General features: G+C 48.5%; 1 protein-coding gene across 1 annotated transcript in view; it reads right to left on the reverse strand.

Annotated features, from left to right (window-relative positions):
• Positions 1-6,257: 6,257 nt before the first annotated feature.
• Unc45b (unc-45 myosin chaperone B) overlaps positions 6,258-25,726 on the reverse strand; it is a 28,740-nt gene continuing 9,271 nt past the window's right edge. The window contains exons 8-20 of the mRNA XM_060388414.1: positions 23,263-23,433; positions 19,772-19,943; positions 17,222-17,522; positions 16,150-16,244; positions 15,824-15,971; positions 15,367-15,507; positions 14,237-14,364; positions 13,316-13,382; positions 11,713-11,826; positions 11,257-11,372; positions 10,364-10,481; positions 9,545-9,700; positions 6,258-7,380 (exon numbers count right to left, since the gene is read on the reverse strand). Coding sequence (XP_060244397.1) covers positions 7,120-7,380; positions 9,545-9,700; positions 10,364-10,481; positions 11,257-11,372; positions 11,713-11,826; positions 13,316-13,382; positions 14,237-14,364; positions 15,367-15,507; positions 15,824-15,971; positions 16,150-16,244; positions 17,222-17,522; positions 19,772-19,943; positions 23,263-23,433 — 1,988 coding nt within the window. The 3' untranslated portion in view covers positions 6,258-7,119. The remainder of the gene's footprint in view (positions 7,381-9,544; positions 9,701-10,363; positions 10,482-11,256; positions 11,373-11,712; positions 11,827-13,315; positions 13,383-14,236; positions 14,365-15,366; positions 15,508-15,823; positions 15,972-16,149; positions 16,245-17,221; positions 17,523-19,771; positions 19,944-23,262; positions 23,434-25,726) is intronic.

Consider the following 25,726-nt stretch of genomic DNA (forward strand, 5'->3'; position numbering starts at 1 on the left):
TCCCGTAGGACAGGTTGTTGCTGGGGGCTGGAGCGGGGGACAGGCTAGTTTGCAAGAATCCAGAGCGGACGTGCTGCAGCTGATGGTGGGGGGAGGGATAAAGGGGATAAAGAACAGGCTCGCTGGGGTCTGACTCCAGCCTAGATCTCCCGACCTTGTGACACTTGGAACTAGTCCTGACGCCAAAGCGTCCCTTCTCCCGCCTTTCCTTGCGCTTCATACACACTCTTTGCCTCTGTTTAAACCTAAGCTTCATGCTGGTGCCTAGCCGGACTCGTGGGTCACTGGACCTCTTTCTTTATTCCTTTTCCCAGTGGGGCCACACGGAATAAATATCTCTCTCTGTTTGTCACTATTTCCACAGTTGTTGTATTAAGGACAGGTGGCTGAGCTCAGCTTAGTGGGGGTGCCAGGGCTCGGCCTTTGCCCCCAGATCTCCGGCAGACAACCTTTCATCTACTGAGAATGAATGTTGCCAAGGAGAGAAGCAGCTTTTCCTGCTCTTGAGAACTGGAAAGCATGTGGTGTTTCCTGGCAGAGAGACAAGGAAGCAGATGAGGAACCAGAAACTGTGAATCAACTGGCCTTAAAAATGAGAGGTCATCACAGCCAAAGAATAGGCAGAGAGAGAGAGCCAAAATTGGAGGTTTCCCTCTGGTCCGTCCTCGTGGAACTCTGGGCGGAGCTCGGAAGAGGGGGAGGAAAAATCGTAGGAGCCTGGGGGGGGCTCTGAGGACACCAGGAGAACACATTCCACAGGCATCAAATCATTGGGGCTCATAGGGACCCACAGAAACTGAAGCGGCAGTCACTGAGACTGATTGGGTCAGGGCTTGGTCCTCTGAAGACATAGCTGTGGTTTGTTTAGCCTGGTGTTTTTATGGGACTCCTAACTGTGCGTGTGTGTGTGCACGCGCGAGCGCCCACGCAGGTGTGTGAGTAGTTTCATTGTATCTTTTATTTATTCATTTATTTATTTATACAATAGAGGGCACCAGATCTCAATATAGATGGTTATGAGCCGCTATGTGGTTACTGGGAATTGAACTCAGGAACTTCGGAAGAGCAGCCAGTGTTCTGAACCTCTGAGCATCTCTCCAGCCCTTATTGAATCTTGTTATAACATATTCAGTGGATAATCCTGGGAAGTTGCTCTTTTCTGAAGGAACACGGAGGGGGAATGGATCTGGGAGAGAAGGGCGGGAGCACTGGGAGGAGACAGGGAGGTACTGAGAGGAGTGAAGAGAAGGAAAACTGTGGTCAGGATGTATTGAAAACGAAAACAAAAAGTTAAAAAGTGTAAATAAAATAAAGAGGTCATCTTGGCTGCTATGAGTATGAGGGAGGCAACCCAGTGATGGGGTGGGAAAAAGGCCTCCCTGGCAGCTGCTGTCCTTGGAAATGAAAAGGGGCATTCCACAGTTCTTAACTGGAAAAGCAGCTTGCGGCCAGCAAGATGCCGGGGAAAGGCGCTTGCTGCCAAGACTGCCAACCTCAGTTCAATACCCAGGACCTATATGGTAGAAGGGAGAGAAGCCACCCCTGCAAGTTGCCCTCTTACCTTCTTCTACACACCATGCACATGTATGCCTACATACACATAGATACACACATATATGTATAAAACAAATAAATGCAAAACAGTTGTAATGAAAGCTTTTTACAGCCTTTTCTTTATATATATAAAGATGCTTCAAGCTAGGACTAAAGCATCTATGGTATCAGTTTTTCAATAAGAAAAAAAAATCAGGCCCTGTTTTCTTGGAGTATCCTGGAAGTCTAAGCTTCCCGGGCTCTGGGCTGTCTTCACGTTGAAGTGTAAAGTTGGCTTTCAGCAGTTCTTAAGATGTTCATGCTAAATTTTAGGAACAATTGCTTGGGAGGCTGAAGACATGACCTTCCAGAGGGTCTGGGTTCGATTCCCAGCACCCACATTCTCTGTTAGCTCCAGTTTCAGGAAATCTGACATCCTCTTCTAAGGGCACTGCATGTGTGTGGTTCACAGAGACACGTGACACACGTGATACATGCACAGGCAAACACCCATACACACAAAATTAAAATAAATAAGATATACATATATAATGAACACTTATAACTAAGGTGGCTCTTCTCGTGACCTATCACTCAGCAGGAAACACAGGTAAAGAGACATTCATAGCCAGGTGGTGGCACACACCTTTAATCCTAGCACTTGGGAGGCAGAGGCAGGTGAGTTTCTCCTGAGTTCAAGGCCAGCCTGGGCTACATGGAGAAACCCTGTTTTGAAAGCCTCCCTCTCCCTTCCAAAAAGTTCATAAAGCCAAAGCATGTTAACTTAACTAGATGCAATTGGATTAAGGGAGACTAAGGTTTTAATTTAGAGAAGGAGAAATATTTCAAGGTATTAAGGGGTTTGAATCAGCATCAGGGGAGCATATGTATGTATATATACATACATAGACATATACTTGCCTTCGGGTCATGGTCTGCACACAAGCTTTCTTTCACTCTGAAGCTGTTAAACCAAACAAAAGGTAGGCCCTGTAACAGCTGGGGAAACTTTCAAATTCCGGATAACAAGGAAGCCAGCTGCTTAACCAACAAACTTCCTGTGTGTGCCGCAGCCACTGACACCAGGAAGACACCTTGCTGGCACCGTGCTCAGAGGGGCTGTAGGGAGTGAGAGGGCATTCTGTGTCCACTGCAACAACCACATAACCCTAACAGAGTGAGTCCTAACATAGACCGTGGCCTTAGAGTGGCTATGCCGTGCCAACCTAGGCTCATTCGCCGTAACGAGTGTGCCACTGTGCGGCAGACATCCTTGTGTGAGGACAAAAGGCTTGTGGGAACCCTCTGCATTCTACTCCATTTTTCCTTGAGCATCAAACTGCTCCAGAGGGCTGGAGAGATGGCTCAGCAGTAAAGGGCACACCAGAGGGCCCCTGTTCAGTTCCCACCACTCAGACCTCAGGTCTCAGCACCCGAATTCATATGTACATTCATATGTATCTTTAAAAAATAAGTAAAATTTCTCTAGATGACATTTACTCCTTTAAAAATAATGGGCGCCGGGGCTGGAGAGATGGCGCAGTGGTTAAGTACTCTGTCTGCTCTTCCAGACATCCCGAGTTCAATTCCCAGCAACCACATGGTGGCTCACGACCATCTATACCCTCTTCTGGCCTGCAGGTGTACATGCACATAGAGTATTCTAAATAGATAGATAGATAGATAGATAGATAGATAGATAGATAGATAGATAAAACCTTAAAAAAAATGGGCCCAGGCATGTGTATGTGTGTGTGTATATATGTAGGTATGTGTATATATATATATATATGTATGTATATGTGTATATATAAGTGTGTCTGTTTGTATGTGTGTGGGAATGTATGTGTATGTGTATGTGAGTGTATGTGTGTGTCTGAGTGTGTGTTTACATGCATGTGTGTGTGTGCACATGCTCCTCAAAAAGGAAGCTTATTTTACTTAGCCACGAGCTGTCCTGTGTGTGTTATATGGACTGACGATCAAGAGCCAGTGTTGGTGGCACAGTAGTCAAACACAGAACATCCTCACGTTGGTGGAGGAGGGAGGTGCACCACAGTGCTCTGACATGATGTCTTTAGTTAGTATTTTTTAGGTCCATATGAATCAGTGTGGGGGGGGGTCCTGTTCTTAAACTGTAGGTGTTTTAGAAAAGAGGGGAGAGGAGCCAGGGAGAGGAGGAGGAAGAAGAGAGAAAGGAAAGAAAAGTGGGGAAGGAAACAATTAAGGCACAACATTTGCAGGTAGGAAGATGCCAGCGAGGTGACTTGGTGACTAAAGGCACTTACCAGAGCCTGATGACCAGAGTTCAGTCTCTACCTCTCAAAAAAAGATAGGAGACAAATGACTCCACAAAGTTATCCTCAGGCCTCCACATGTGTGGTTTGACATCACACACGTACACACACACACACCATCATACACCAGAATTCTTTTCTGTTAATGTTCATTTTTTAGTCTATATGTTTTGCTTATATATGTCTGTGTGTGCCTCCAATTCCCCTGGACTGGAATTATAAACACTTGTGATTTGCCCATGGGTGCTGAGAATTGGACCTTCGTCCTCTGGAAAAACAGGCAGTGCTCTTAAGCATGGAGCCACCTCTGCAGGCCATGATCAATTACTGGTTTCTGTTTTGCTCTGAAGTGGAGTGCTCATGTGGGTGATTGTGCGTTTGTCTTGAGCACGTGTGTAGAAATCAAAGAATCACCTCCAGTGCTATTTCTCCTCAAGAGCTAGCCACCCTGGTTTTGTCTGTTTGTTTCTAGATTTTTTAAACATTTCTGTGCATCCGTGTGCTCCCACATGCATTTACGTACACTGCATGCATGCTTGGTACCCAGCGAGGCCAGAGGGCATCACACACCCTGGAACTGAAATTAGTTGCAGTTTCTACCATGTGGGTGCTGGAATCAGAACCCAGGTCTTCTGCAAGAGAAGTAAGTGCTCACAACTGCTGAGCCATCTCTCCAGTTCCTGCCTTGTTTTTCGATACAGGCTCTCCCATGGAGAGTAGGGCTCATCAGTCAGGCTTAGCTGGCTGGACAGCAAGTCCTAGAAATTCATTTGTTTCCACCCCCCCAACAGTACTATCACAAGCACTTGCCACCACACCCAATCTTTAAATGGACCATAGGGACCATAGGGACCAAATTCAGATTCTCAGTCTACCAACTGAGTCATCTCTTGAGGCCCCTCCCACAGCACTTCTTAACTGGCTCACAGGAAGATGTTTCATCCGGACAATGAGAGGCAGCAAAAATCAGAGTCAGCTCTCCCTGGCTCTTTTTGGACCGCTGGCAGGAAGCTCACAATAAAGAATGCAGTCTCTCCAGCCCCCAAACATGAGATCTGTCCAACCAGGCCTCATGAAATTGAAAATGGGCTAGGCTGTGAGCCAACATCTGAGAAATGTTTCTTGTAAGTGGCTGACTGTACCCACTCACCCCTAAATGTGGAAAAGAACAAGGAGAGTCTGGGCAGAGGTCAAGCTTGCCAGTTGTTGCTAATTAATTAATGTTGCTAATTAATTTTCAGGCTGCAGCCCAGTATTGACTGGCATTCTGTCAGAATAAAAGGGTCTAATAAGCACAGTTTCCTACTGGGAAATGAGCCTCTGTGAGGTAGCAGAGCACACTCGAAGCTCATTGCTACAGAAGAGAGCTGAGAAACTCAGGCTTTCATGTTTGCTCCCATTCTCTGAGAGTGAAAGGGAATACTGTATTAACTTGACCCACATCCTGACAGCACAACATAATCAATAATCAATCAATATCTCTGTCTATGCCTCTCTCTCTTCCATCTGCTATCCCAGGGATATTGGACAATTACATTTATTGTACCAAAATACTTTAATTATTGTATCAAATGTCACTTTCTACCCAATGCTGATGTCAGGCATGTTGTTTGTTTGTTTGTTTGTTTGTTTGTTTTAGTCATAATCTTGCTATGTCGCTCAGAATGGCCTCAAACTCATATCCTCCTGACTCTATTTGTTATGGGCTGGTAGTTCAGATGTGGCACCACATCTGGCTTCACAGCTGTTGAGCCTTCACTAAGTGTGAATAGAATTGAGTCAGACTAGGGTGATGATATTTGACAGTAGCTTTCTGGGTTTGCTTATCTTTTTTTTTTTTTAAGACAGTGTTTTCCTGTGTAGCCCTGGCTGTCCTGGAACTAGCTCTGTAGACCAGGCTGGCCTCAAACTCAGATATCCACCTGCCTCTGTGTCCTGAGTGCTGGGATTAAAGGTGTGCCACTATCCCTCAGCCATTTATTTTGTTGGTACTTCATAACTGTAATTTATCTACTGTTATAAATCATAAGGCAAATATCTGATATGCAGGATATCTGATATACGACCATGCCCAGCTCCATTTTAATTTCATGTTTATGAGTGGTTTGACTATATGTATGTCTATACACTACATCTGTGTAGTGTCCAAGGAGATATCAGATCTGCTGGGGCTGGAGTTACAGATAGTTGTAAACCACCATGTGGGTGCTGGGAATTGAACCTGGGTCTTCTGGAAGAGTAGCAGCCCTGATGTAGCATTCTTAATCATCCTAGGAAGTTCATATTAACAGAGAAACAGATCTCCACAAGTGTACATTTCTTCTGTGCCTAAGCATAAGACACAGAATATATACTTCTTTTTTTTATTTGTCCAAAGTACACTCTTGTGCGGTGAGACATATTTCTTACTAACCCTACTCAGTCTGTTGTCTGTGGAGATATGCTAAGCTACTGGTCCTTTCTCTTCTCTTCCACCATGAACCATAACAACTACGTAAGGCCAGGGCTGCTGGTGTCTGCTTTTCCTAGCACTCGCAGAGAACTCACCACAAAATGAGGTCAATGTGGAACTAAGAGGAAGAAAAACACACATCCACAGAATAATGCTGGTAATGACACTGTGCTGAGCTGAGTCTAGCAATGTCATGCCTTTCCCTGGGTAACTAACATATTAATGTTTATTTATGTATTGCCTAGAGGACTTTGAGTTGGTCTTATTGACGGTCATCATATGCATCTTGCATGAAAGACTTTCAGAAACAAACCATGTCCCACTGTGACCATAAATTGTGTTACTGTTGAAGTTGGGTGACAGGAGTGGGCATGGGGCTTAGACTGGACACATGTAATTGAGGCACATGGTTTCAATGTATGGGAGAGAGGTCATGAAAAATAGCAAAGATCAGCATCCAAATTGAATGACAACATTGACCTTTATGGGCACATACCTGTTATTTCCTGCCTTGCCACTACACAACTTTTTAAAATACAAAACAAAAACCAGTCTACAGCCCATTATCTGGCCTTCAGAACAGAGACAGGCAGAATTGTCCTCCTTGTTTCCTTATCACAGAGAGAAGTTACTCTAGAAATTTCCAGGACATGACAAATTTAGGAAGGCAGGAAGTAAGGCAACCAGAGGAACGCTAAATGTTCCCAGGACCAAGGAGACAAACCAAGTGTTTCCTTTGCAATGGGACTTCATTGCCACTGCTGCAATCCTTAACTGAACTGACAGCTCAAGACCCTTCACAGATCAGGACCAACCCCAGCACTCCTACGGACCACTCTATGACACCGGCTTAATGAAGCCGTAATCCATGCACTTGATAAGACATTCCCGGGCTGTCTGGACCACAGCTGCCTTCTTCTCATCCGGCTCCTGCTTTCCCACCACGGTCAGGATCTCTAGCAGCTCACTCTCCACCAGCTTCCTGGCCAGCTCTGCATCCGCCGATAGCAGGTTGTAGGCAATGACCAGGCCACGGTGCTGCACTGACAGCTGGTCGTGCAGACAAAGCCGCTGTAGGATCTCCAGCCACTGGGTTGTCTGCAGAGTGGGAAAGGGTAGGGAAGGATTTAAGGAGTCAGTGGGGATGCCGAGAAAAGATCTGACAAGAGAAAGGAAAAGTGTCAGCCATGCCCGCAGCTAAATAACTTGATTATGACCACATATCCGCAAATAGTGATGGACTAAATTAGACTAACAACCTCATCCATCCATCCATCCATCCATCCATCCATCCATCTATCCATTAGTCCACTTATTCATTCTCCCTGTGCTTGTGTGGGTGGTGTACATTTATGTAGGCATGTTCACATGTGTGCAGATGCACATATATGCAGGTATACATGCGCATGCTTGTGCATGTGTTTGGAGACCTGGAATTGGTGTCAGGTGTCTTCTTCGATCACACTCCACTTTTATTTGGCGAGGTAGCATCTCTCAGCTGAACCCAGAGCTCAGGGATCAGCTGCATTAGTTAGCCAGTTTGTCCCTGGACTGCAAGCATCCACAGTGCCTGCTTGGCTTTTACATGGTTGCGAGGAACCCAAACTCTGGTCCTCCTGCTTGCATAACAAATACTTTATCCACTGAACTGTCTCCCCACCCCATCCATCTATTTTTTTAAGCACCTCGAGAAACAGAAACAGGCCCACTGAACATCTCAGCAGAATGAAGACACAGAACACTAAGGAAAGAGTCCTCATGTCGAGAGCACAGATAATGCTCGCTTCTATCAAGCCAGATGCCCTTTGAGCCAAGAGCTCCAGGCACGCAGGCATGCTCTCCACCATTGGCTTCAACTGGACCAAACACGAGACTCTGAGGCAAATTCTCTCGCTCCTTCTCCATCCACCATCCACAACCATGAGGACAGTTGGCTGCTGTGTATGAGTGCTCGGCCACCCTCATCACCCTAGAAGACAGTGAGGAGGCTGGTGGCAGAGCCGGGAGCTGACTCCTGGCATTGGACAGGTACACATGAGGTGGCAGAGTAGAAGAAACATCGTCTGTATGAGTTTGGATCCAGAGAGAGTAGCCCTCAGGCCACATTCAGCACTTGCCATCTGCATGGCCTCTCCTAAGTTATGTGCCTCAAGAGCCTCCTCATCTGTCACTGCTCTTCTGCTAGCGACATTTCCAAACTTGTTTCCCAATGGAAAAATGAGGAGATAATAGTCCCCTAGGTTCCAGGGTGACTGGAAATATTAAATGATATGATTTGGGGATTTGTCATATATACATCCTCTCAGGACGGCATCCCTCTTATGAGAAGTGCAAAGAGTCACCAAAGTGTCCTGGTTGACCATGTGCCCACTGGGCTCTAGTTACTCCAGGAGAAGCAACTCTAGAATAATGGTTTCTAAGTGTGGTCCCCAAGCCAGCAATCTCCCCCACCAAATCCCAATGTATTGAATCACAATACCAAGGGAAACTGTTCTTCTGTCTCCATTGGGTGATGCTTAAAATCATCACAGTTTTGAGGAGCTTGCCATAGCAAAAGAGACTGAAGTCCAAAGTCCACACAGGATGAACAGTACTCAGCAGAGACCTCCAATGGTAGGACAAAAGAGCTTACATGGAACTCAGAGAAAACACACATACACACACACACCTCAGTTGACCATGGAAAGGAGCCAACCTCTACCCCAGATGGAAGTATGTTTGAACTGAGCTGACCTTTTCACTTCAGTGGAGATGAATGCCCTTGAGCTAGGCTCTGTGTGGTGAGATGAAAACAGTTTCATGCTTGAGACTGACACATTATTCCCATTACAGTTGCTTAGGTGGCCAGTCTCACCATGACAGCCGGTCATCTTGTCCATGGCAGGAAACCTACAGCCTCTTTGCCAAATCACCACCAGCTTCCTGCAGTGTCCCAACCCCTTCCACACTTCACTGAGGAACTCATGAGCCTCCTCAGCACTGATGTGCATCATGTTACTACCATTCTTCAGTAGGAGTTATGCGCACGTGCAAAGGCATTGGGACACACTGTGGTGAGAGGACTTTAGCTAATGTAGTTGGAAGTCCAGACTGTGGTAGTAATGGCCAATAGGCACAGTCTCCTCTCTTTAGGTGTTGGGAACCAACTCCCGGCTGGGAAAGTTTGCCCTGCTGCCCAATGTCCCTAAATGACCTGGGGCAGCATGGGCTGAGGGTTGGGAGATTCTACATCAGCTCTCTCCTGTCCCCTGCCTGCTCTTACCACCTGCGTCATCTTGAGGCATAGTTTCTTGTGTGCTGCGGTCAGCATGGCCAGGGCTCCAGCCGCTGCACTCTGCAGTTTGTCATCATCCTCCCCACAGAGCAGGACCACCAGCTTCAGTCGGTCATTCCCATCAGCCAGGAACCTCTCCTGAACCTGTTCCAGGCAGGGGTGGGACTCAGTGAAAGATGCCCCACAAGATACATCAGTGAAAGACACAGTAGCGGGGGAGGATCTAAAAACTGAATTGGGCCTAGAGGTGAAGAATCTCAGGCCCACACTGTCCCTTGCATGAGGGCTCACGCCCAGAAGTGTCTCAGATCTGGCACCGATGTACCATGTAAGCAAGGTGTCACCATGAGAATGAGACAGTCATGAGAGAGTCATAATTTGTCCTGTTTCTTCACTATGAAGCCTTATGGTATGCCCCCAATTCGTGTTCTTTTTATATCCTACGATTATCCAATGGTCAGCAGAGGTCAGTGTGGGTTCCACGGACCTGATGACATTCACAGTGAGTAGCACTTCTTCCCTGTCCTGTGGATCTTTAGTGACTACAGGTGCTCTGGCCTCTCTTGACCTCCAACGTTATTTAAGCTTCATTAACTGAGGGAAATGGTACCTTCCACCTCACCCAGACCAAGACTCAGCTTGGGATATTACGCTATGAAAATGTTTCCTTCGGACTCCTAGAGGGCCTCCATGTGCTCTGGGGACTACTGGGTTCTCTCTGTGTTATACCATCTGAGGGCCCTGGCCTCGTTCCAAGCGTGGCAATCACACCCTGGTCACCCCATCCCTCTGGAGCCCTGGCCTTACTTCTTTATTGATCACCATGTTACACATGCACTCAGTGGCTGCCTGCCGCAGCTGGTCATGGTTTTCAAACATGTAGTTCTCGATGTCTGGCAAGGCCTTCTCCTTGAAAATCTTCTGCCTGGAGTGGAAGGGAAGGTTGAGGAAGAATGGACCTTGAGCCCTCAACAGTGAGCACGTGAAGGTCATGCAGGGTCCTTCCTCCATCTTCATGAGGTCCCTCTCACGTCCTCAGCCTGTACTGAGCCCACCTCCAGAAGAGGCACCGATGGATATAAGCTAACTGACATGACAATTGTCCCCCAGGTATAGCAATGGGCTCTGGCATGAATGTGTCACCCCACTGGAGGGCCCCCTTTATTATTATTGGACAAGGAAACTCTCTCCCTTTTTCCTCTGCTCGTGAGGATGAAAGCTACCCTGTGACCCTGACAGAGGAGAAAACGTCTTCCTGAAAGTTAAGACAACAGAGGGGAGGAGAGAGGAGGGCACTGGCTGGCCAGTAACTTTGTAATCTCTCCATCAAACCACACCTGACTGGTTTATCCCAAACTTAATTGCGTGAGTTGGTACACTTCCTTCATGGGGGAACCAGTCAGGCCAGGTTGTCTGCCACTTAAGACCATAACACAATACAGTCTGCCATCCCTCTGCTTCCTATTAACCCTTCCGTATGCCTGGCTGCTCCTGCCTGCTTTAGGAGGCAGTGCCTTTGTGACATTGGCTTTACCCAATCCCTGTGTGCTTTCACAGGGGACCCGCTCAAACTCCTCCTACCCTTGTTTGGTCTTTGATGCTGTCATCCGAGCAGAAGGGTCAGTACGTACAAAGTTTCACCCAAATGCTCAACAGACACTTTTATGTCCCGCTGCCCTCCCCACCTGCCCCACCCTTACCTGAGTTTGTCACTGCGCCCAGACAGGTTAGTGAGTCCTAGGAGAGCCTCGTAGTTCTGAAGGCCATCCCTCTGTGTGTCCAGGAGACGCACGAGGGGCCGTACTACCTCATACACCTGCGGGGAAGACACGGGTCAGGTGAAACACGGGTATTTGCCTGTGTCTTGCCTCTGACACTTTACATTTCCAAAGCCCTGTCTTTCCCACACTCTGTTTAATCTGGGATCCTGAGATTGGGCTAGGTTGCTCCCTTTCACTGTGCAGATGAGGCGGCTGGGTTTCTGGGAGGACAGCTATGCTCATGAAAGGTAGAGCCAGGCCTGATCTCCAGGAATCTCTGATTCATTATCCTCCCTGTGACAGCACCACGACCTCTTTCTTAGCAGAGGATAGGAGGAAACTGGGCCCTAAGAGCAATGGTGATGCTTTTATCATCCTTGCTTCTCAAATACCCACCCGCTCCCCAGGGAAGGCAATGTCTGGATTGGAGACAGCAGCAATCTTGGCTAGCGCGTGAGCTGCCTTCACCTTGCCAACATCTGTGCCCTCCAAAGCCAGAGGGATCAGGGCCTGCAAGAGAGATCACAGTCAGTAGCCAGCAACAGACATCCAGAGGCATCTCTTTCCTCTGGCTCCAGCTGCCCTTGTCTGCCTGTCTGTCTGTCTGTCTGCCTGTCTGTCTCATCAGAGATGCACAGCATAATCAGCTCCAGAGCACTGTTCCTATTTAGTCAAAGTCTCAAAGGTTCATGGGTGCAAGGATTGGCCTCCAGCTGTCAGTGCGATGGGAAAGTGACTAGACCCTGAGGCATCCGAGCTAATCCTCCCATTAATCCATTGATGAACTCACAGCTATTGGGAGGAAAGGCCTGATGGGAGGGAGTACGTCACTGGAGTGTGAATGTAAAGGGTGTGTCCTGTTTTTCTCCCTTCCTCTCATCTTTTCTCCCTCCCTTCCCCTTTTCCTCTCTTTGCTCCCACTCCTTCCTGACTCATGAAAGGAGCAACTATGCTTGGCTTCACACTTCGTCACCATGAGGTTCTGCCGTGTGACTGACCCACAGTAAGCCAATCATGGACCGGAACCTCTAAGAACATTAACCCAAACCAATCTTTCTTCCTCTAATGTTGCCATCTCAGATATTTGTCACAAAGACAAGGTCTGACTAACCCAAACACTGTATAAAACAATTAAATACTTGTCAAGGTTCCCAGTGACTATTAAGGTGATAATGACTACCTTCACTCCTCCCTCTGTATCGCAACAAATAATCAATAGATTGACTTTTACTAGGTGTGGTGCGCGGGCCTAAAATCTCATCATGCAGGAGGATAAAGCACAAAGATTACAATTTCAAGCCAGCCTGGATTACATACATGCAAGGACTTAGCTAGCCAAGCTGTGGTGAGACCCAGTCTCTAATGATGATGATGATGATGATGATGATGATGATGATGATGATAAAAATGATAAATAGTAACTATGTTTTTTACATTTTGCCCAAGCTAAATTTAACCCTAACAGACACCATTTTTGGAGCAGCTATTATAAATTGCATATATCTCTTCTACTTCCCACAACTATCTGAAAAGTAAAACTGTGATTCTTCCCCATTTTTCAGAGGATGAAATTATAATTCAGAGAGAGAGAGAGAGAGAGTAATGTGCCCAGGTTTGCACAGCTAAAAAGAAGAAGAGCAAACTCCCACTGCAAGAGAAGTCTTGACTTCTGTGGAGAAGCCCGTGGTCTGCCTTCCAGCCGGCACACCAGGGAATGTGAGTGGGATTCCAAAGTAGATACCATGACATCATCAAATCAAGAAGGACCAAGTTTGGTCCGTGAATTAGATGGTTCAGATAACTGAGTGTATTTGAGGAAGTTAGGGTGGTGTAAAACACGATTCTGGAGTGAGACAAGAGGGACTCATATATGTACATGTGTATGTACAGGCACAGGCATGCGCACACACACACACACACACACACACACACACACACACTATGTCCTTCCCAGTGGATCACCTTCTAGGGCATCAAAGACCTCATCTTGCCTAATTACCTTGCCACCACCTTGAGCTACAATGGTGCCCCGGTCCTTTGGGTTGTCACAGAGTGCCAGGAACACCCTGCAGAGCCAACGATAAGGGAGAATGAATATTCACTGTTCCTCTACCACATTCCCAGGAATCACAGACAAGCAGTCAGAGCCAGGAAACCCCAGCACAACAACAGACACCTAGAAAGGCACGCTGCATGCCCTTGTCTGGAATGCACCACCTTTAAAGCACAGTGTTTTGGACATAAGTGGTGGGGGAGGAAATAAGACCAGGCAAGGTTCAAGGAGACATCCAATTCCTATTTCTGGAGACACCCAACAGCTTCCTGTTGCCCCCAAGCCAGGAGAAACTCTCCTTGTCTACCCTTATAGTCTGGCCCACCTCCCATCAAATACCACCACTATTCATAACTCCTAGGACATACCACAGGAGAAACCAAACTACACTCTTTACCTCTCAATCCTCGCTACCTTTGTGGACGCTGCTCCTTCTGTCCTGGAACCCTTCCCCTTCCTGCTGTTGGCTGGCTCACTTTCTTCCTTCAGGACTCTGTTGACCTATCACCCCTACCAGGAGGCCTTCCTGATGCTATCCATTTACCTTCTAGTCTGGGTGGTTGGGACCTATTTATTGCCTGGACTCCAGGCAGCCCTCTGGCCTTCCCTGTCATGGAATTTACCCACTGTGCTGTAACTAAGAGCTGCCTGCCTCCCTCTCCACTTTACCCTCCATCTCTGAGGAAAAGGTAGCTGAAAGGGACAGTGGTCACCTCCACATGCAAAACTCCAACTGTGGTGACCAGTTGGAGAGCCTTGTCACAGCTCTTCTCCACGTCCTCTTGATCCCCTGGCTTAGTCCCCACTATTAGAATCCCTCCACCCAGCCTCCCGCCTTCCAGTCTCCCCAGCCCACCCTGGCTGTACCTGGCCAGCAGCTCCTTGGTCTGGTCTGTGAGGATAGCACTGTCTGCCTTCACCATGCAGGCCAGGGCGGATATGACGCCCGCCTTCAGGAGCCGTTTCACCCGCATATCTACAAAGTCCTTCTTGTCCTGGAGGAGACAAATGGATGGACATGGGGAAGGGGCCAGTTGTCAGCCCCGGGTTGAGTCATTCCAACAGGTCATCAGAGTGGAGAGTGGACAGGACAGGGGCATGGTGCATAATCTCTGGAAGCGTGCTTAAGCCTCACATACATCAGTGGGGCGTGTGTGTGCGCTACATCCCTGCCTGGATGAAACACAACCCTGTGTGTAAAAGGCAGTGGAGGCCTGGCAATGCAGCTCAGTGGTAGAGTGCCTGCTCGGCATGCATGAGACACTGAGTCCAGTCCTACATCCTAAAGAAGTGAAAACCATAAAGAGAATGAGCTGGCGACATGAGTACGCTCCCAGTGTCTGGCACAAGGCGACACGATCAGGTTCTGACTGTGGCTATGGAGGGGAGAAAGAATGAGAAAAGGGCTTTCTGTGAGGGCCAGCAGAAGTTCTGTGAAGATGGCGTCATGGCCTGGCTAAGTCCTCTCTTCTGTCCACATTCCATTTTGTAACACAGGTATGACATGTATCATTTCCTAAAATCCAAACAATCTCACTAGCTGAGAGTATTTTTCCGTATCCGCTCCTATGCAAATGACACACAAACACATATCCTTGTGTGAGGGTCATCACCATAATACCCCTGTATTACGATTTTTGTGACATTTGACCAAGAACCTGTGTTCCTCTTCTGTTCCTACCTGGCATTCCTGTCCCTAAGTCCAGATATCCCAGAAAATCAAAAGTTTATAATATGAAAGCATGAAACAATAGATGGGTGTCCACGAAATCAGTGACAAATGTTGCAAAATTTTTATCTAGGTCTGTTCAATCAGATTAAAAAATTGTCAGCCAGTTCCCCCACCCCCACAGTCAGAAAATTAAAAGGCAGAGATCATGAGCGCCACCTAGTGGGGAAAATCTATTCTTGTCATCCTCAAGCAGCACAATGCATCCCACATGGGGGGGGGGGGAGGCTGACCACACAGCTCCTTGCCTGAGCTGCCCTGTACCCACCTTGGGGTGCTCCTCTGGCACATGTTGCTTGGAGAACTTGGCCAGCTGCACCAGCTCAGGGACTACCTCTTTGACATCGTAACTGTTGGTGCAGTTTACCAGGGTGTTGGCCACGGAGTACAGGATGGTCTTGTCACTGGTCTGAAGGTCCCAGGGTCAGGAAGAAACAGAAAGGAGTCACTGGAGTGGTAGATCTGTGGAAACCTCTAAGCTGGTCCTAGTGGACCCCCTCCCACACTTCCAGAAGAGTCCAGGCACTGTGTGGGACCTCAGGGTCTCACTGCCTAGGCATGTTGTCCTGTCACCTTGACAGGACAGAGTCCTTGAGTCCTACAAGCAGGCAAGATGAGGCCCATCCAATGAAAGAGCCAACCCAGCTCCACCGGGAAGGGTGGAGCCGGCTGAGCCCTGAGCACCAGGGCCAGGCACCCCTCCTGAGCTTAGAGATCTGAACCACTCTTGCCTTGGCCAACTCGAACATGGCCTGCAGAGCAGGGATGTCCTGGACAAAGTCGTCCTTCACGTCGGCATCCAGCGTGAGGTAGGCCAGGCCCTCCACAGCCCATCGCCGCGTCCGGGTGTCTATGGCAGTGTTGCACAGCCACCTGGAAGTAGAGGAGTGGGGAAACCAATGGAGAAGGAGGCCGGGCTCTGGCAAAGAGACACTCGGGTTCAGGAAAGAGAGGGGGGTCTTTTCCCACCTGACATCGCTGAAGCACACCCCCAGAAACCCCTCATAGAGACCCAGGAGGAAGCAGAGGGTCCAGGAGGCGTAACTCTTACTTTCGACACTGCTTGGCCAGCTTCTCCGTTGACCCTTCAGCAAACTGTCTGAGGCCATAGTCTGAGCCCCCAGCTGAGCCAAGTTTGCAGAGCCCCTGTGGAGAAGGGACACGAAAGAATCAGCAACACTGAGGCCCGAGTCAGGCCCTGTGGCCCTGTGGTCAACACTGTCCCCTTTTCTCTGCCTGGACACACCTCTGTGTCATGCCACCTCTCCTGAGATGCCTTCCTCAATGCCCTAGGTTAGGGAGGACACCCCACAAAGCCCCAGGTCCTCGCCATTTTGACCTCTTCGATGTTCTGAAAAGTCTGCACAAAAGAATAACACTAAATATCTGAAGCCACTGTGAGAGCCCTGGAGAAGGCATGAGAAGGCGAAGAAGTCACATCGTGTGGGCAACATATTCAGACCTTCAAAATCCAACCCAGGGGTGGGGTGGGGGAATAGACTCTTGTCAGGAAAAGAGCAGTGTCCTCTGGAGCAGAAAAGCCATCATGCCACTGCAGAAGAGGGTCAGGTGTGATGGTGCAAGAGTTTATCCACAGCACTCAGGAGGCAGGTGAATCCCTGTGAGTTCAAGGCCAGCCCGGTTACCCTCCTCACTCTCTGTTCCCACAGCCCTAACTATCACTCTGTCTGCAGGGTAGACCTGAGGGGTCCCTGGGACATGACCCCATGTACTGACTGGTTTTATGTCAACTTGACACAAGCCAGAGTCATCAGAAAGAAAGGAGCCTCAACTGAGAAAAACGCCTCCATGAGACCCAGCTATAAGGCATTTTCTTAATCAGTGATTAGTGGGGGAGGGCCCAGCCCATTGTGGGTGGCACTATCCCTGGGCTGGGGCCATCCAGGTTCCTGCCCTGTTGGAGTTCCTTTCTTGACTTCCTTCAATGATATGGAAGTGTAAGGTGAATGAACCCTCATACTTAAAACCTCCCTAACTTGCTTTTCTGTCATGGTGTTTCATCACGGCAATAGTAACCCTAAGACCACACACACACACCCCAAGGATGGGGCCATGTCTCGTTCATCCTGGTATTCCTGGCACTCGGCACCCAGCCCACTCACCACCAGGGTGCGGATCTTGATCTTCTCATTCTTTGTGGTCTTGTAGATCTGCTTGAGAAGCGACACACCGTTGGTGATGATGAAGGTCGCCCGGCTGAGCTTGGTGGAGGCGTGGATGAGGGCCTCCACAGCCACCAGCTGGTCTGCCTCGCGCTCCGAGCCACAGAGCGCCACCATCATCTCCATCACGCCTTTCATGCCCAGCAGCTGATTGCCCAGGTCAAAGGGCCCCTGCAAGATCCCTGACACTGTCTGGATGGCATTGACATTCTTGTCCATGTCCTGGGGATCAAACTTGCTCCTGAAACATAGGACAAGGATGATCAAGAGAAGCAGCCAAGGGGGCAGAAAGAGCAGATGTGGAGGAAGATGAGAATTTGCCTCAACTCATGAGGCAAATATGACATTGGGCAATTCACTGACCCATTCTGAGTCTCAGCTTCTCGGTCTATAAATGCAGAGCATATTTACTGTTGTTTTGTTATTTCTTTGTTGTTTTGTTTTGTTTTGTTTTGTTTTGTTTTGTTTTGAAACAGGGTTTCTCTGTGTAGCCTTGGCTGTCCTGGACTCGCTTTGTAGACCAGGATGGCCTTGAACTAACAGAGATCTGCCTGTCTCTGCCTCCCCAAGTGCTGGGATCACAGGCATGTGCCACCACGCCTGGCTTCTTACTGTTACTTCTTAGGGATACATGACATCACGGCTAGCCACAGGGTACGTGCCCCTGGGAGGACAGTCTGACCTTGGGACTTGACCTGCAGGAAGTTAAATTATTGGGCAGAGAAGGAAACAGCACTGAGGGCTGCACTGGCCTGCAATGCACTCACCCCGAAGCTTCCCCCTTGATGAGCTGGGGCACTCTACAGAGTCATTTCAAGTTGGTGTGAGTGACAAGTCATTAAACGCTGATTTCACTGGGAAGGGCGAGAAAGCACCCTCAGCTGAGGTGAGGACCAATAAGAGACCACAGCTGATTGCTAACAGTCAACAGCTCCAGCCTTCCCAACCTGGGGCGACAGCACATAGCCACAGCCACACACAGGCCCACGAGGCACCTGACAAGTGGCCTTTGTCAAGTGAGGATGCAGCCAGCGTTCACTTTGGGCTATCAGGAGATGAGACAGTGAGGGGACACCCCAAAGTAGGAGTGGGATAACCAGATAGGCTTGGCGATCTGGTTCATTTTAGGTCTCCATACCAAAGCCAAACAAGGACATAATTGGGGACCCAGGTGCACACAGGGCCCTGGGTCCTGAGTTAAAAGCAGTGGACGTATCTTACAGACACTGGTGTGAGCACAGTGGCCTCCTCACACCTGCCTTATTCCGGTAGTCCCAGCGGATCAATAAGCTGCCTTCTGCAGAGCTCAGGGACATGGACCACTCAGGACAGGACACTCTATGAGCATACATTCCTCAAGTACACAGAGGACCTACATGGGAACTTCGGACCACAGCACTTCCTGTATCTGCCAGCCCTTTCCTTTATTTGGGGAGCCACCTCCTGACCAAGGCTTGCTCACAGAGCTTCATCTCCCACTTAGCTGGAGCTTGTGTGTCACTGAAAATGTTTTGCCTGTAGCCCTTTAGGTCTAGACCTCTTTCTAAGGATTATGGAACCGAGACTCAAGCTCCAAGGACAGAGGGACTCCTGAAGTTAGTAGCTCTAATAGGTAGCTTCAGCCATGAGGAGCTTGAAGAGCCAAAGTCAAGGTTAGCAGGACTACAGGACTAGGAGGGAGTGGGCAGGCCTGAGAGTTCAGGATGGTTCTTCATTTGGCAGTTGAAAAAAATAAATAGATACATAGGGGATAGGAATGTATGAATTTGCCAGGCATAGTGGCTCATACCTTTCATCCTAGCACTCAGGAGGCAGTGGCACTTGATCTCTGTAGGTTTGAGGCCAACTTGGTCTACATAGAGTTCTAGGCCAGCAGCAACTACATAGTAATACCTTTTCTTAAAAAAAAAAAAAAAATGAGTTTGTCTTACAAAATCTAAACTATCGCTTCCCTGGCCCTTTATAAGAACAGTGTGCTACCTAGGAGAGAAAGGACACAGTGGAAAGGTGGTGTCTTTGCCCACCTAGGACCAGCTTCCTAAGCCACACCACAGGTTCTGTAGCATGGGTAGTGTTCCAGAAATCTGGATACCGTACAGACTGGAGAATCACTGGAATTAGCAAACAGCTGCATTGAAGCAGTGTGGGGCGGGGGGTCATGTAAGGAGACAGAAAGACTCTTCAGTGGTGATGGAGCAAGGTGTTCCCCATTCGGGGAACTGCAGCTCCAGCAGCAGCCAGCACCACACACTGCCATGTGAGTGCGGCCTCCTAGAAATACCCTCTAACCCCAGTCAAGCCATCAAGCCGTTCCGATGTCTGCATCCCAGGCCAGAGTGTCTGTGACTTGATGGGAGACCCCCAAGCCACAATTGCCCCGCTACCCAAATACCCATCCTACTGAGGGGTAATCAATTGCTATTATTTCTGTAAGTTGTTGAAGGCGGGGGTGACTGGCTACACAGCCACGAGGGGCTGTGGGGAACTCACGTGATATACTCCTCGCAGATCTTGCGGAAGTGATCGCGCTCTGGGTCGCAGCGCAGGTCGTCGTAGAGCTTGTTGATGAGGATGGAGGCCAGCATGCGGGTGTTGTCGGTCATGGGCAGGCAGGAGGGCAGGTCTGGAACCTGCCCCGCCACCTTCAGGATCTTCCTCAGACCTAAGGGGCGATAATAGCAAGAGTAAGATTCCTGAGGGCCTCTGTCCGCCCTCAAAAATGTCTCATAGCTGGCTCCCCACCAACTTCAGACAGCACATGGCCTCTCCGGGGTTCAGGGCACTGAAGAGGTGACCAGAGGCCCTGGCCTTTCATCTGACCACGCCTGTGAGCAAGGCAATATTTCCACCATACTTAAACTCAGCACCGGTTGATCTCCATTTATGGGTTGTATCTGAACCTCCTTATATATGACTTCATGTTAGCTTTTTCCCCAGCCTCAGTATCTTCATTTATAAAAGTAAACAAACAAACAAACCCACAACCTATTTTATAGACTTGAGAACTCAGTCAGATAATGTACAGAAAGGGCCTAGCCCCCATCTGGAAGCATAATCCCTCTTCAAATGTCTACCATGTCTTTAGTAGTTATTATCTTTATCTCTTGTTTCCTCATTGGAGAAGCTTCAGTGGCCTCCTCCACCAGACTAAACTCAAGATTCACATGTTTATTGAGCAAGTAGATTAATAAGCGAGCCCCTTATCTGTCCCGCCTTTAACATGGTGTGGGGAATGGGCACATAAACATGGCAGGAAAGTTCTATGGGTGCTGAATGCTAAAGGATGCAATTGAGGCAACTGGCTTCAACAGAGCTACAGTGACAGGGAGTGCTTCCCTAGTATACAAAAGGCCCTGATTTGATCCCCATTCCCCTGAAAGGTGAGTGGACAGAGTCAGATGGAGGGCCAGGACCTCTTGTGCCCTCTCCAGATTGTACTGAGTACTTCCTTAGTGCCAAGGGGCTTGTGTGTGTCCCCTGATCCAGGCCTAACAACTGTCATACTGCTTAGCAGTCAATTCCGTCTTTCAGAAGGCAAGGATGCTACCCATAAGCTTGTAGCCAGCCAGGTGACAGAGAGGACACCTTCTTCGTGATGTCTGGTCTCAAGCCTACAATGCTAACTGTCATGCCACGAAGCCTCTGGGATAGCTAATGTCAGGGGTGGCTTGGAGGTGGGGAGACCTTGAGTGACACCCAGTCAGAGGAAGGAAGGGGCATCCAGGCAAATGCAGGAGGTGTGGGGCTCTGCATACTGGGAAGGAGCTAAAAGTGGTTGACAGCATTCTTATACCATGTCTATTTTATCGCTTGAAGAAAAACCTCCACTTCCTCTCAATTCCTCTCAGCACACCTGACACCAGCTAGGTGTCCTACAACTCAGCTCTGACACTACCTGGGGTTGGCACAGACCCCAAAGACTGAGGATTTTGTCCTACAAGGTGGCCTTCACTACAGATGGAAAGCCCAAGGGCTGGGTCCCAGCTGTCCTACAACATGCCTACAAAACAGAGGCCCTCAGTATCCCCTTGTCAGGCCAGCAATATGTGAGAACAGCTCGTGGAACTCAGGAGAACAGTTTACCTACTACACCATGAGTTGGTGGAAAGGAAGAGGCAGGAAGGGCTGGGTGGGGGAGGGGTGGAGGATGAGGCATACAGAAAGAGTGTGGTGCTCCAGAATCGGCAGATGCCGCTTTCCCTGAGCCCATGCACGTCCATCACTGCCAAAGCCCTGACCTTCCTCAGGGAGGGGTGGGTTTGCACTTTGCTTTGTTGAAACAGAGGCTCCGTGATGTAGCCGTGATTCATGATGTCACTGCCTGTGAGTGATTACCTCAGTCTCGGGCTCTCTCCCTTCCCTGAGGTCAGAGGTGGGGGTGGGGAGTGCAGATGGGCAGAGCAGGAAGTTCTCAATTTCTAATCACGTGGCTAGCTTCCCTGAAACCTCCCTTCGCTCCTTTCAGACTTCTCGGAGGCACCCTAGCCACTAGTGTCATCAGAGCGTAAAAGATGCTCAGTGAAAATCACAACAGTTTTATGAGTTATGTGCCAGGAAAGTGAAGAGACCAAACACATATTTCTTATTATGTCTCAAACTCACACACACACACACACAAAGGGTTCAGTAAGGTAGGGCCTGAGGAGCCAACCCAGACCCTGAAGCCTGGTTCCCCGCAGTGCACATGGTCGATCGCTCCCAAATCCACCTCTTACTTTTTCCTTCCTTCCTACCTCTGGACCCCTCTCAGTTCTCTCCTGTTAGAACACTCAGGGCCCCCCGTTGTCAGTCTTTGCCTCTTCCCTTTGGTTCTTCCCTGAACCAGGAGCTTGCTTTGAGCTTGATCCTCTCACAGCACCCTCACTGGCCTGTCTGAGTCACACACATGCCTCACGTTGTGGCTTTGCACTGCTCCTATTCAGGTTTCTAAATCCACTTTGTTTTCACCTGAGTGCTATTCAGTTTAGTGCCTTCCAAACAAGGAAGAGAATAAGAAATGTTCCATAAACCATATACTTTATCCTAGTGCACAGAAAAAGGTCAATGCTGCTCGACTTGCAGAATACATGCAGAGACCAGAACATACAGGGTGCATGACAACAGTCCTTTTTTGTTTTGTTTTGTTTTGGTTTGGTTTGGTTTGGTTTGGGTTGGGTTGGGTTTTGGTTTTTTGAGACAGGGTTTCTCTGTGAAGTCCTGGCTGTCCTGAACTTGCTTTGTAGACCAGGCTGGCCTCAAACTCACAGAGATCCTCCTGTGTCTGCCTCTCGAGGGCTGCGTGCTGGGATTAAAAGCCTGCGCCATCATGCCCAGCTCAATGACAGTGGTTCTTAAAGCACTAGGGCCAGGGTTAAAATCTAAGTACTTGCATGTGCACTGTGTTGGGTGGATGTGTGAGGCCTTCGATGTCTAACGGAAGTTGACTTGGGCTTTCTAGAACAAGCCATAGGCTATATATCATAAAACCCGTGGGAGAATTAACCACAGCAGATTCGAAAGCCACAAGTATGGTTCCTGCGCAAATGGAGCCGATTCAGGAGACAAGGCAGGCACATTCAGACTTAGTGACTATCTGTTATGGAGAGCATTTTCTCTTTGCTTCCTGTGAAGCACATGTGACATCATCTTCTCCCCTGTGGAAAGCATTAAGTGTTTTGCCAACCGTGAGACTTCAGGCATGTTACCCCATCGTTGGTAGAGTCCTGTTTATTACGCTCAACTCTGTCTTTTAGGTGGCTCTCTCCAATGTTCTGGGGTGCCAAACATTTCCTGGGTATGTTCTTGCCCTTAATTCAGAGCCAAGACCTACCTGCTCCATTGACCCCACGGGATCCTGAAACACCAATGCCTACCCCGCCCCCTTCACTTGGCTGAAGACACTCTCCAGACAACACCCTCCCTCCTCTCTCTCTCTCTACACAAAGACAAGTATCTGAGCCTACCCTAGTGGCACAACTGAACCCCTCCTCGCCCCATCTCACCGTTATCTACGACATAGATGGTGCGTGAGTTGTCATGAATGGACAGGTCCTTCCTAGGGACATTCTTGTTGAGCAGGTTCAGCGCCTGGTCTCTGCCCTGCCCAGACACCTTCTTACTGACCAGCATGTCCAGCAGGTGGCTGGTGATCTGCTTCAGGTCCTTCTTGGTGTCTGAAGAACAAAAAAAAAAAAAAAAAAAAAAAAAAAAAGAAGAAGAGAAGAAGAAGAGCAAACAGAGATGATAGATCATTTCACATTGAGAGGATCAAGAATGGCAGGAACTTCTAGAAGGATTCTGGAAGGACTGTTTTCTGAGTATCTCAGCTTGAGTATGAAACATCCTCCTGTCAGTCTTTTAGGTGGGATGCTTATCAATTAATGGGCTATTTGGAGGGTTTCTGGAACCTGCAGGAGGCGGGGTCTGGTTGAAGGAAGGAGGTCACTCGGGACAGATTCTTGGGAGCTGTTTCTTGTTCTTGTTCCAGGTAGTGCCTCTATCTCTCTCTCTCTCTCCTTCCTTCCTTCCTTCCTTCCTTCCTTCCTTCCTTCCTTCCTTCCTTCCCCCTCTCTTCTTTCTCCCCCCTCCTCTTCCCACACACCACGAGGTGAGAAGCCTCCTCCTATGCCTTCCCCCACAACATTCTGTCTGAAACAAGCACTGGATAAACCCTCTTAGCACTCTCTTAGCACTCGGGCATCCTTCCTGAAGCTACTGCCCGGGGCTAGAGTCTCGGTCATTCAAAAGTACCTGATACAGTGAGCATGTAAATCTCCCCAGACAGTGCTGCCCATCTCACACCTCCTCCCGCAACACCCTCGAGGCTCACTCTGGCCACTGAACATCGCCTCCTACAAAACCCTCTTTGTCTTCAATAGCATCCGTTCTTGGAAAGCCCCTTACTGCCAAGCAAACGACTGGAAGTGATCCAGTTTATTATGACTTTAATAAACTTTTTGTTTTGGTTTGGTTTTCGAGACAGGGTTTCTCTGGGTTGTCCTGGCCATCCTGGAACTCGTTCTGTAAACCAGACTGACCTTGGACTCAGAGGTTCACCTGCCTCTGCCTCCTTAGTGCCAGGGTATGCACCATCACTTCCCAGCTAATAAACTTATTTTTGAAATGCCTTCCAGGGAGCTGGAGAGATGATTCAGGAGTTAAGAGCACTGGCTGTTCTTACAAAGGAACCCGGGGTTCAATTCCCAGCACCCACATGGTGGCTCACAATCGTCTGTAACTCTAGTTTCAGGGACTCCAACCCTTCTGACTTCTACAGGCACTAGGCACACACATGGAACATGTACACGTAACCAAAGCATCCATACATATAAAATAAAACAAATAAATCTAAAAAAAAAAAAAAAATGTTTCCAGGAAAAAAAAAAAACTGTGTTCTTCTTTCAGACACTTCATTTCACACAGATTCAGACATGCTGGGAAACTGGATCCCAGCCTCTGTCTGTGATGCCAGGAATCCCCTGCTCAGTGGTGGACGTTGAAGGGCAAGTGCCTTTTCCTGGCCCTGCCCTGACTTCCTGAAACTTAAAGAGATTTTAGCAATTCTAGAATGGAATACAAAGACAGACAGGAAGTGAAGGTTTCTACATTATGTCAGATAAGCAACAGAGGGCAAAGGGGGACTGTGCCGAGTGGGGAAGGAGAGGCATAAGTTGACACTGGAGTTTGCCTTCAGATGATTGGTCATGAAACAGCAGGCTCATTCTTGTCTTACGTGGTCCCTCTGCCACACTAGCTCTAGGTTGGTCATGTGACTTGAGGGCACAACCAGAGGTTTAGAAAGTGCTTACTCACTGGGCTGGTCCATTTATAATCCAGTTATCATATCGTATGGAAATCACAGCTAGCCACTAGAGAGGCCATGGGGGAAAATATCAAGGCTTCCAAGCATCCTCTTCAGCTAATCAGCAACCATCCAAGTGAAGTCATCTTGGGCCTTCTAAAAAACATGGCTCAGAAAAGACAAGCAACTCCCCACTCCTTAGCCATAACAGCAGGGCCAATCAAGAACCCAGGCCTCTGCTGGTGGTAGCTGGTGGTGGCAGCTCACACCTTTAATCCCAGCACTTGGAAGGCAGAGGCAGGCAGATCTAGGAGTTCAAGGCCAGCCTGGTGTACAGAGTAAGTTCTAAGACAGCCAGGGCTACACAGAGAAACAATGTCTTTAAAAAGCAAAAACAAAACAAAACAAAAAAAAAAGCAGAGAGAAAAGAGAGAGACAGAGAGACAGAGAGAGAGAGAGAGAGAGAGAGAGAGAGAGAGGACAATGAAGAAAGAAGAGCTTCAGTTATCTTCATAGTCCCTGGTATGGAACACCCATCTCTAGGAAGTTGTCCCAAAAAAAATTAATTCAAGTTGCAAACAAAGATGAAAATAAAGAATGAAGTGTTGAGGTATAAAAATTTTATTACCTCAATATCCAATGACACAGAACCACTGATGAACTAT

Source organism: Meriones unguiculatus, chromosome 7 (assembly GCF_030254825.1).
Source record: "Meriones unguiculatus strain TT.TT164.6M chromosome 7, Bangor_MerUng_6.1, whole genome shotgun sequence".
In the NCBI taxonomy this organism is placed as follows: Eukaryota; Metazoa; Chordata; class Mammalia; order Rodentia; family Muridae; genus Meriones; species Meriones unguiculatus.